This window comes from Lethenteron reissneri, chromosome 26, assembly GCF_015708825.2.
Source record: "Lethenteron reissneri isolate LAM-NWPU_2019-01 chromosome 26, ASM1570882v1, whole genome shotgun sequence".
Taxonomy (NCBI): Eukaryota; Metazoa; Chordata; class Hyperoartia; order Petromyzontiformes; family Petromyzontidae; genus Lethenteron; species Lethenteron reissneri.
In genome coordinates this window covers 19,928,843-19,939,782 of record NC_083804.1, presented here as the reverse complement: position 1 = coordinate 19,939,782, position 10,940 = coordinate 19,928,843, and the positions used below count along the sequence as shown (strand labels likewise).

General features: G+C 44.1%; 1 protein-coding gene across 4 annotated transcripts; it reads right to left on the bottom strand.

Moving 5' to 3' along the window:
• Positions 1-1,222: 1,222 nt before the first annotated feature.
• On the bottom strand, positions 1,223-9,383 carry LOC133347825 (ER membrane protein complex subunit 8-like). Of its 4 annotated transcripts, none has more exons than XM_061560478.1 (7): positions 9,251-9,383; positions 8,339-8,486; positions 7,020-7,223; positions 6,841-6,917; positions 5,757-5,826; positions 5,043-5,137; positions 1,223-4,586 (listed from the first exon to the last, which is right to left on the bottom strand). In XM_061560478.1, the coding sequence occupies exons 2-7, from the start codon at positions 8,414-8,416 to the stop codon at positions 4,433-4,435; spliced, it is 678 nt and encodes a 225-aa protein (XP_061416462.1). In that variant the 5' UTR covers positions 8,417-8,486; positions 9,251-9,383; the 3' UTR covers positions 1,223-4,432. The 4 variants fall into 4 exon arrangements, with proteins under 4 accessions (XP_061416462.1, XP_061416463.1, XP_061416464.1 ...); XM_061560479.1 differs by having other exon boundaries at positions 9,133-9,252; XM_061560480.1 differs by lacking the exon at positions 9,251-9,383 and adding an exon at positions 8,996-9,108.
• Positions 9,384-10,940: the final 1,557 nt, after the last annotated feature.

Genomic DNA, 10,940 nt, shown 5'->3' with positions numbered 1-10,940 from the left:
CGGTGTGGGGTCTGGAACTGCGAATATAAACTGGCATCTGAGGAATCCACTCCTGCAATCATGGAGTTACAAATATTGGTTTTACCCTCTCTGGCAATAAAACAAGGGTTAAGATGTTGCCAGAAAGGTAAAACTAATTCTTATATTTTGATACTGGCAAGGTCCCATATTCAGAGTTCTCCACCGAGTAGGGTTCAAAGTCGGAGAGCAGTGGTGATGGTACTGTGAGTGGCAGCGCCTCCAAAATAACATCGGGGATGAGGCATTAAGAGTCGGTCGCCACTCAACTGAGTCTCCACACAGCAATGTACATTGAATAAAGTGTGTTAGCCAGGTTAATTAATCAATGTTTCTATAACCAATTTAGCGTAAATAAAATATCAGTAAATTACACATTCCTTTTAGCAGAGGCAAAAAAATATTTTCATAACACAACCACTGTTGACTTCCACAATGCAGTATTCATGATTTGGACATGAAATGTAGAGCCAAGCTCAGTTTCCCTCAATGAGATTCTCTATCAGATGAGAGTTCGGTCTTGTAAGAGATTGGGAATGTCTTTTATTACGAGGTTTATGCTTGCCATTAATAGTAACCTGTTTAGTTAACGTCTCTAAAAGACAAACATCCCCAGGACCCTATTGCGTGTTTCCTCACCCCGTCATTCCTGCCAACCTCCTGCATGCAAATACATTATTTTATAAAGCTAAACATTAATTGCACTGCATTCCACTGGGTGCTGCTGTGGTTGTGCTCTTCATTCGTATGAATGAAAAACAGCAGATTAAAGATGTAACTTTAGATTTATCCTCTCAGTTATTTGTTTATAAGCAGAGCGGTTCTCATCCATTCCTCCTTGAAAGGAGTGAAGACAGCTGATGTTTACAATGTGGTCAATTGTTTGGGATTCATGGCTGCACCCGCAGGCCACCGAGTCTTTGATGTGTTATTTGTGGATCAGGTGGCCGCATTGGTCATGCTCGGTCCTGATTTGGTTGATGATCGACCATTGGTGGCGTGGAAGGTTGAAACCCGGTAGGTTAATAGTACTCCACTCTCACTATAAGGGTCCCAGTTCAAATCCCGATTAAGTAAACAAATAGCTCATCAAACCAAGGAAGGGAAATAATGAACATCGCTTTCTTTACTATTTTTGCCCCCCTCAGGGCATAACCAAATGCATCTTTCTGCGATGACATCCACACCATACGCAACCGACAAGTCAAAACAGATCAAGTTTATTAGTCTAGATTTGATTGAAGCAATTCACATACAATAAACCTTTCCAAACATTTGCAGAATAATTATATGGAATAGAAAATAACAATTTTGATTACCCGACACAGGACCTGTTGGTCAGGTGTGTTGGCAGATTCACCTGGAACACAGCGACTAGATTTTGGCAGTGACACTATTTAACGTAGGGGTGGGAACCTTTAATTTAATGACCATGTAGGAATTTCATCTATCTTTGGCAGGCCACGCATTACCACACCTTGTCACTGCAAGAGACACTTCTTAGAAGTGAAAGAATGTGCATTAATTAGAAACTGTTGCGAGAACGAAAATATTCCCCTTTAGTACTCGAGGAGGCTAAGATGCTTGCAGTGACAAATATAATTTGAAGGCTATTTAGAAGTGGTAGACCACATAGCCGCTGGCCACATGATATGAAGTTGTGGACCAGGTAGTATGGTCCACACCCCTGGTTTAATGAAGAGGGGTGGGGGCTGACTGATCGTGGTTCAGGGCAGGGGGTATAGATGTCACTGCAACGTGTTGCTTAGTGCTATGAATAAAAACGCTTGTGGCTAAGCTGACACTGTATCCCAGGGGTGGGAAACTCGATAGCTACACTTTGCATACCAAGGAGAAGGTTAAATAACTTTAATCTGATTAGAATGTGCTTTTCGTTAGTAATTTAATCACATTTTTTTTTAAGTGGTTTATTGAAAAAAATAATGGATCGTAACTCGGTGCTAGGTATGTATGAATATTCCTTCCTCAGGATTCCAAACACCTTTCATAATTCGGTGGTTGTTATTCAATTAAATTATCTCTTATGAGTTCACATTCAGTTGCATGCATAACCGTTAGCAGCTTCAGGGTTTGTGATCCAATTATAACATAGAAGTTAAAATAAGAGATCTCATATGCATTATTTTCTGCATGCATCGTAAGCATAAGAATCGATTTTAATCAATTCATCTATGCATCATTATTCCTGCCAGGTATCAAACTCGTATGCTTGGCATGTCAAGTGCGACCCTTGGTGTTTCACCCCTCGACTAATCCAACTCTCATCTGCTTTTGTTACATGAACTATGTATAGTTCTTTACATTGTGAACTTTTGATTTTATCAGTAAAAAGTACAGAATAAGTATATATTACATTCAGATTAAGTCCACTGGCTCCTATACTACGATAGGTGTAATAATGCATACATTGAATTCAGCCAATGTGCTTAGGTTGGTGTGTTCAATGGGTTCACGCCACTGGTGTATCCACTAGAGGTACATCCACTAGTGCTACCATTCACTACAATGTTAATAAAAGGAAAAGATGATTTGATCAAAACCATGACCATTCATTGACTCACCGATTGGAGGTCGGGAGTGAATCGTTTAATCTCTGAGTTTTCTATTTCGGGATGAAAGCCCCACAGTAACCTCCCCCAGGTTGCCAGGTGAAAAGATGGTGTGGAGCAAGAGACACCCCTGAACCACCACTTAAATGAAGAGGGGTTGACGAATCATCCTGAGATGGCGATTGAAAATGACAAATGGATTGCAGTGAGTGTTCTCTCCGTGTGAAATTTCTCCAGGCACTACAATGTATTTGCTCACAAAAATACCTCAAACAGAAAGCGGCAAATCACTCCTGCAGGAATTTGCTGAAGAGTCTTGAAACCTCTACGAGGTATCTGAGTTTAACATGGATAGAAACAGTGGCATAACACGGTTGGCATTGGCCCTGTACAATGAATGAACGGGTCTGGGACCACTGCCCAATTTTTCCTCCTTTTCATCACCTGGGTCCCTAAAGCTTGTGGGCCCTGGTGCAGTTGCACCAACCGCACATTCGATTAGCTAAGCAACTGAATAAAAGTATACAGGAAATGTCCCTCCACAACGATGATCCAAGTCTTTTTTGAGATGAAAAACGTGAATGACCTCTCACTGGCTTAAATAAAACATATACAACATTAACGGAATCAAAGAAAACATCAAATTATCACCCAAGCTAGCACTAAATTATAAAACAATTCGATCAACCTAAAGGTATTAATGACAGAATCTGCCTAGATGACTGAGGTCCCTTGTAAAGATCTCCATTACAACCACAATTAGGCACGTAAAGATTCATTGATTAAAACTGATTATGTTGCTCATGATGCAAGGACCAAATCAAATGTGTACATCGAATATTTACGCTTATTGCAATTTTTACGCAATTGTATGCGCATGTACATTTAGACTAATGGAAGGGAGAAGCGATATTGAGACAGACAGAACATTGGAGTCAGATAGCAGAAATTAGTATGAAAAAGACAAAAGAGCACATACAGTACAAACAGGGCAGTGGCTAAAGAGAATTAACATATCAATACAAAATAATCAACTCTTTGATTGAATCATAACCAAAATCGTGGCAGTTCTTCAATTTACCAGAGGCAGCGACACATTACATGCCCAATCACAATCATCTTTATTGTCACCACTGTCAATGAGATTAGAACTGTTCAGTCTTTTGGACAGGCAGTTCCACCCAGGTTAGATGGCAAATGGGCACAATTTAACAAGTAGGGCTTTCGTGACCAATATCATCCATAATAGAGGTTTTTTTGGGTTAGATCGCGTAAATATAAATGTGTCGTTAAACCCGCTACCACCCGACAGCCAATTAGTAAGGTAGGAGCGGTCATCATGTCAGGACACTTCAGACCAAAGGCTTTGGTTGGTACCCTCCTGATGTGGGCCAAGTCATTCAGCATGTGACCATGTCTCAATTCAAATAAATTCTTACTCTATAGCTACATGCACCGAATCATGCGTGTAACAAACAATTGTTTCAAAATTTGTGGATGTTGTATGTAATGGGTTAGTGTAATTCCTGCAGCCATACAAAGTGCTACATTTACCGCAAAACATATGTTTTGAAAAGAAGAACGGAGTCTTTAACGGCATCAGGACCATGATCGTGATGGGGAAAAAAATTGTTAGATGCCTACAGGTTGCATCTTGTACAGTCAGCGGGAATGTAGGAAGAGGTGGTTGTGAGTGAGGTCAGATCAGTTCATGAAGAGTTCATGTTCAGGTTGTTGAAGGTCCAGTCAGGCCAGACCAACAACTGTCCAGTGTGGGTCAGGTGTGGGTTGATTAATTGGATTAGAGGAAGCGAAGGTTTAGGGACAAGTCAGGTTAGCTCTGGTCAGCAAGAGTCGAGGATGAGGCGGTTGAGCACTGGGTTGGCCCAGTCGAGGGTTGGGTTGTCCAGGTGGTTGTCAAAATCCATGAGCTGCACGTGCGCTCTCTGTATCAGCAGCCCCGACGCCACACCCAGGCAATCGGGCTCCAGACACACGCTGCGTATGGAGAGCATGGTGATGGGGGGAGCACAGAGAGATGAGACACATTGAGTACAAATTAACGCAGGAGACAAAGGTGATACAGGAAGTAGGGGACATGGAGTGAAAAGAGAATAATCAAAAAAACAATATTATGCTTTTCTGCCAATAGGCAACAGTACAGCAAGTGTAATAATGCTGATGATCCATTTTTTTGTAAAAATAGATGAGATGTGGGGCGTGGGAGGTAGGAGGTGGTATGCATGAGGTGAGAGCTGGGATTGTGAGACATGTGAGGTGGAAGTTGATAGATATAAGGTGAGATATAGAATGTGGGACATAGGTCATATGATGTGCAATGTGGCAGGTGGCATGTGGGTTGTATGATGTGGATTGTATGAAGTAAAAGCTGGGACTATGAGATGTCTGAGGTGAGGTGAATGAGATGGTGTCGAGCTGAGAGCTGTCACGCACAGGCCTGGCTGCTTGTTATGCCACTGTCCACCCGAGTTGTGGTACACGTGCAGTGCCGACTTGGCATGGTCACGGATCATTTGACGATTTTCAATCTGCACACAAACATATCGGTCATGACATCTATCAACTTTTAACTCGTACAATACCACACGCATACCGAAAGAGCCAAAGAGTAAGCATACATACTCATGCACTGTACGAATATACTGTATTGTACATATACCGATTTATTAAACACTGAAGCAGGCAATGGTTTGCACAATTGTGCAAAATATCACAATTACGTGCATACTAGGCATGTTCAATTCCCAAGTTATTTTATGACTTTAACTCGATTCCCCAATTATTGTATTAATATTAATGATTTTGGGTCATCATTCAATTCAATAACCTTTTACTCTCATTTGTATATTTTTTGCCATCTCGTTGACGTTTTAGCTTTATTAAATGATCCTGTTAATGAGATTAAAATAGCCTGTGCCTCTCTTAGGTTGACTCAGCCAAAACACAGTATCTGCTGTGGTGGGTTAACATATGCATTGCAGAAACAAAGATGGCCCTGTCTATGCTGCTGGTCACATCATTCTGACCTTAAGAGATGCTCATTGACAGAACTTACACTGACAGTCCATAAAGTGAAATGGTAGACTACTGTGAATGTAACTGTATGTGAGAGTATGAGCCTGTGTGTAAATGAAAAATTCCTCTCACCATGATTAAAACAGCATCACTATAATTCTCCAATATGAGGTCAGAGATTTTGTATGCGACCTGGTTAGGGCTGATATAGAGGCAGACAGGGAGAAGAACACATATAGACACACAGATGGATATTATTAGATTCCATGAATTACCGCGATTCAGGATCCCAATTCAATTAAAAACTCAGTCCCATCTGTTAACATTGTGATGAATGGTAATGCCTCTTGTGGCCGCAGGAGTGACAAACCCATTAGACACAGCATATATGATACGAAGAACAAAAAATATTACACATGCTATTCGATGCATGTATCGCAAACTAAGGAAAGATTATGACCGACGTATTGAGAGATCAATCCACCAGTACTCGCAAGTGAGGCTTGGGTGACAGTGGTCGTGTTTTCACCTGCATATCTATACATATAAAAGGGAAATTTGTGAATGTGTGTCTGTTCAAAATGTTTAGCATACTTGCCGACATGCAACAAACTTGAAATTTGGCATGTGGGTAGCTTCCAGACTGTACACAATGCAAAAAGTATATTTTGGGGGGGGGGGGGGGGGTTGCAATAATGGATATCTTTTGCACGGCAAGTGAGCGGTGACGTCACATCTGTGATGTCACCCGCATGCGGCAGCGTCACAAAGTGTGCCTGCTGACGTCACGCATCCCCCCCCACTCTCCGCGTAGGCCGTGTATTCATCCAAGACAAGAATCCAAGTCCCGGGCGAAACCGGGTAGTAAAGCTAGTAGATTTAGAAATTGGTGACACTTTCAAATACAGTGCAGCACTAATGCATAACGTACACGTACAGCCCTTTTGTTCATCCACTGCTGAATCAGAGCTGCCTCTCACTGTCTGGATCGTGGTGGTTATTTACAAACTTCGGTCATGGGGGTGAGTGCGGCTTGGTGAAAGGGTGACCCAGAGCTGTCCAGGATGAGTTCAGATATCAATGGCCACTGATGTTAGCGATGGCTGGGAATCAAAACTCAGTTGGGTTCAAAGCACAATAAGCAAACCACTGCAACACCGCTACCCTATCTTTTGTATAGAATATCAACCTCAGAGCTGAGCTGGGGGGTTCTTACCTGACGTCGGTGTAGCTCTCGTTAGCTTGGTAGTACCCAGCAATTACAAGATCTTTCTCTTTGGCCCACATGTCCAACTGTGAACCAAAATAAAATAAAAAAATCAACATCAGCAACATCCCCAAGTGAGGTCTTCAACACCACCATTTCTATTGCCGATGGAAAAACAGGGCCCTCACCTGGGCAAAGGCCACCTCAAGCATGGGAGCGAGAGGCAGCGCCAGGTGAAACAGCGGCACGCAGTCCGTGAGCACTACGCGTCGACTCCCGGCCAGGCCACCTCCACCACCATCGCCTCCTCCGGCTTCACTGCCCCGCCGACTGCTCCCGCGACCTGGATTCTGCTCAGCCAGCAGCAGCCCACTGATGGCGCGCGACGGGTACTGTGACCACACAGACACATGCCACTCAATTTGACTCAAGAGTCTCGGGTGTGGACCAATCAACTTCAAGGACAGTGCATATCATTATCATCATCAGAGTTGTTTCTTTTTGTTTGCATTTTGACTGCTTGAGTTGTGGTTATTGCAAACATGATGCCTTGTATAAAGGTGTCAGTTTTTGTACCAGTTGAAAGGGTAAAAACCTATTACTATAATCAATTTTTGTTTAGTTTGTACATATAATACGATTGTCGTCTCGTTTGCTCCGTTAGTCTAAATATAATATTCGCATAACATGCGTAAATTAAAATAATTTCATTATTTGATGCCTGCATCTTAAGTGTAATAACTAATTGTAATATATGAATCGATGCATTGTTACTGGCTTTGGGTATGCGCAGGAGCTGTTTGCAAGTGCCTATTAAGGCCTGCAGAGCACATGAGGGAATGGTATGTAAAACACCACTTGTTAAAGTATTTATTCACCACCCGTGGTTCACAGCGTTTCCAGCTCACACGCTGTGCATTTGGAACCACACAGCAAGACTATTCTAAACCACCACAACGTTTTCCTCTCTTTTAAATAACTTTAAAAGCATCTTGGAAATGGGCACTACAATGCACTAACAGTGCAAGCATAATATGTCAGACATCATTTAGTGTTAGAAAGCTATTTGCATGTGACAAGAGTAGTACTGGATATTCTAAAGGTGGCCATATCTGGCATACGAAGGCTTTTGAAGTGGCCCGCCAAGAAATAGCTCAGCAATAGATATGGCTTGCTGAGGAATAAATATAAACATTAATGAGAAGAGATAGAGGTAAGGGAACTGTAGACCAGAGATGGAGTTTAATGAGATGAGTGAAATAAATAAACCTTGAGATGAGAGACCTGGAGTTAAGAGGTAAATATTGGTAGTCATATTTATGCTATACACTGGAATGTTTGACAAATAACATCACGTGGCCTGTCAGAATATGCTTATCATGCAAATACTTGAAGAAACCTTTAAGTAGTAGTAGTAAAATATGAACACGATTAATCGGCATAGCATCTGCCTGTAGAAAAAATTCATAAAATGTTGGCCAGAGTGAAAAGTGTGGAGATTATTCACCTTGGCGGCGTGAAGGATCATTTTGCTGTAAGCTTGCACAGAAATCTCAACCTCCGCTTCACCAATGTTGTTCTGCATTTTCCCTTTTGCGTAATTAACTTAACATTAAAAAAAGTTGAGTTTTAGTTAAATGTCCGTTCTGTCTTGCCTGGAGAATGATCAATACAAAGTCATATCAGGTCAATAAAGACAAGTCAATATAATTATGTACACACACCACACACATCCATGCAGTGGCAAGTACACAAACTTGCATACTGTGTGTAAACACATGCACAAACATTCTCCCCAACACATATATACACTCGAATGTAAAACAAAAAACCAAAGATAGTCAGCTTAACCTTAGAGCTTAACTCCACTATAGCATTTAATAGACCAAACACGCTCACTCATGCACCCTCATTCATTCACTCTCTCCACTCGATGCGGTGTCGCCAAGCTTCTACGGCACACGAGGTTGATGTGCAAACCAGGCCGAGTAGACCTTGAGGAGACCCAGGACAGGTTCAGATGAATTGTCACTTCGCGTTGGCCGTGAGCGGGAATCGAACTTTGGTTACCGGGTTCGTAGTGAAGCGAGTTCGCTGGTAACAAAGACAAAGATCCCCCGTGTAGCCTTCACAGATTGATGGGGCAAGTGCTGTTAGCGAGCACCTATTAAGGCCGGCACGGCACACGAGGGGGTGGGTGGCCAGCACCACGCCCGACCGCCTTTGTCTCCCCAGTGCTGGCGATGATTACTACACACCGCCTCGCCCACGGGACACTCCACCACCCTCACGCCGTCTCACCCCGCACACTCTCATCGCCCTCGCAGCCTCACGGAGTCACCCGGAGTCACCCTCGCAGCCAGTCGCACGTTCACCGTATCACCCCCTCACACACACACACACGCCGTGCCTCTCTCACCCTCCCTCAGCCCCTCCGCCTCCTCTCGCTCCAAGCAGCAGCGGGGCGAAGGCGTCGACCCGCGGCCTCCTCCGCAGCGCCGCGTGCGACTCGCGCGGCGCACGCGGCGGCCATGTTGGGTGGGGGAGCGCCCCGCCCGCGTCTGTCCATGACGCGCAAACGCCCCCCCCCCTCCCCCCACTCCACCAACCCCTCCCCTCTCGACCCCCCCCCTCCACCTCCCCCTCCACCCCCTCCACCAACCCCTCCTCCACCAACCCCCCCCTCCACCAACCCCGCCCCCTCCACCCCGCCCCCCTCTCCACCAACCGTCCCCCTCTCCACCAACCCCCCCCCTCCACCAACCCCTCCCCCCCTTCACCAACCCCCCCCCCCTCCACCAACCCCTCCCCCCCCTCCACCTTCCCCTCCCCCACCACCAACCCCACCCCCTCCACCAATTCCCCCTCCCCCTCCACCAACCCCCTCCACCACCTTCCCCCTCCACCAACCCCCCCTCCACCTTCACCCTCCTCCACCAACCCCCTCCACCAACTCCCCCCCTCTACCACCCCCCTCCACCCCCCTCGCTCGGACGGCGCGACTCCCCACCCAACATGGCCTCCGTCTCCCCCTGGCCCCGCCCCCTTTGTATTGATGACGCAACACAGAAATAAAACTTTCACCCGAGCTCACGGGTGCGAGGGTCGAAAGGTGCTGCGGTGTTGTTATTTACTTATCAACAACTTATCAACAACTTTAATCGGCTATAAAAGCGGGGGCCGTTTTGGTGGCGACTTTATTGACGTTGCCTTTTATTGATTGAGCTCGGATATAGTTGCAATTAATGTTCTCACGCATTTTGAGGACCTTGAGTGAAGCTTCACGTAAAAAACAAAACTAAATAACATTTCACGCCTTATAAACCTTTATTATCTTAACTTAAAATAACTACCATTTGTGAGCTATCCATTACCCCCGTTTTAAACTTAGTTGGATCTATGACATTGCTTTTATAACTTTATTTTGGTGATTTCGAAAACTTTTGGCTTAGCCATATTTGTTTGTTGTAGTACAGAGTTCGACTGATAACTTTTATACTTGTAGGAACCTCCTGGTTCCACCAGGCCACACGGGATTATTGTATCCGTCCGTCCGTCGTGCATCCAAAAATAGAATTTATTGTGTTTTATTTTTATAAAACAATAAAATAATATAATAATATAACATAATATAACATAATTTATTGTGTTTTATTTTTATTATTTTATTCCCTTCTACGTGACTTTACCGAAAGAACCAAGAAAACTGTACAAAGTGTCTTGGTTGATATTCTTAGGTTTTTTCGGTAAAGTCACGTAGGTAAAAACATTAAAAAGTAAAATAAAATAAAAATCACGACGTTTCGGAGGCAACACAAGCTTCCGTCTTCAGGTGGAACCGTCACAGCACGACAGCTGCATCAAGTAAATGAGAGATTGCAGGAGCTACCACTGCGTTTATTATTATATAAACGTTTATATTATTATATAAACGCAGTTTCCAGCGTCAGGTCGGGGCGCCACGGTGACTAGGAGATGTCAACCACCTCGCCAGGTGTACAGGAGGTCGTGGATTGCGATCCCGACCCTGACGATGCCTGCTGCTGGAGTGTCCCTCCAGTTTGTCCCTGCACATTTAGAAACACGCGTTTAGAGTATTTGGCTGCCGT

What these genes read in the sequence shown, in the direction of transcription:
- LOC133347825 (XM_061560478.1), bottom strand. Translation starts at nt 8,416, where the DNA reads ATGCAGAACAACATTGGTGAAGCGGAGGTTGAGATTTCTGTGCAAGCT. An exon ending in GAGAGCTACACCGACGTCAG is followed by an intron (nt 5,827 to 6,840) that starts GTAAGAACCCCC and finishes CCTCTATATCAG; the next exon opens with CCCTAACCAGGTCGCATACA. An exon ending in CATAACAAGCAGCCAGGCCT is followed by an intron (nt 4,587 to 5,042) that starts GTGCGTGACAGC and finishes CTCCATACGCAG; the next exon opens with CGTGTGTCTGGAGCCCGATT.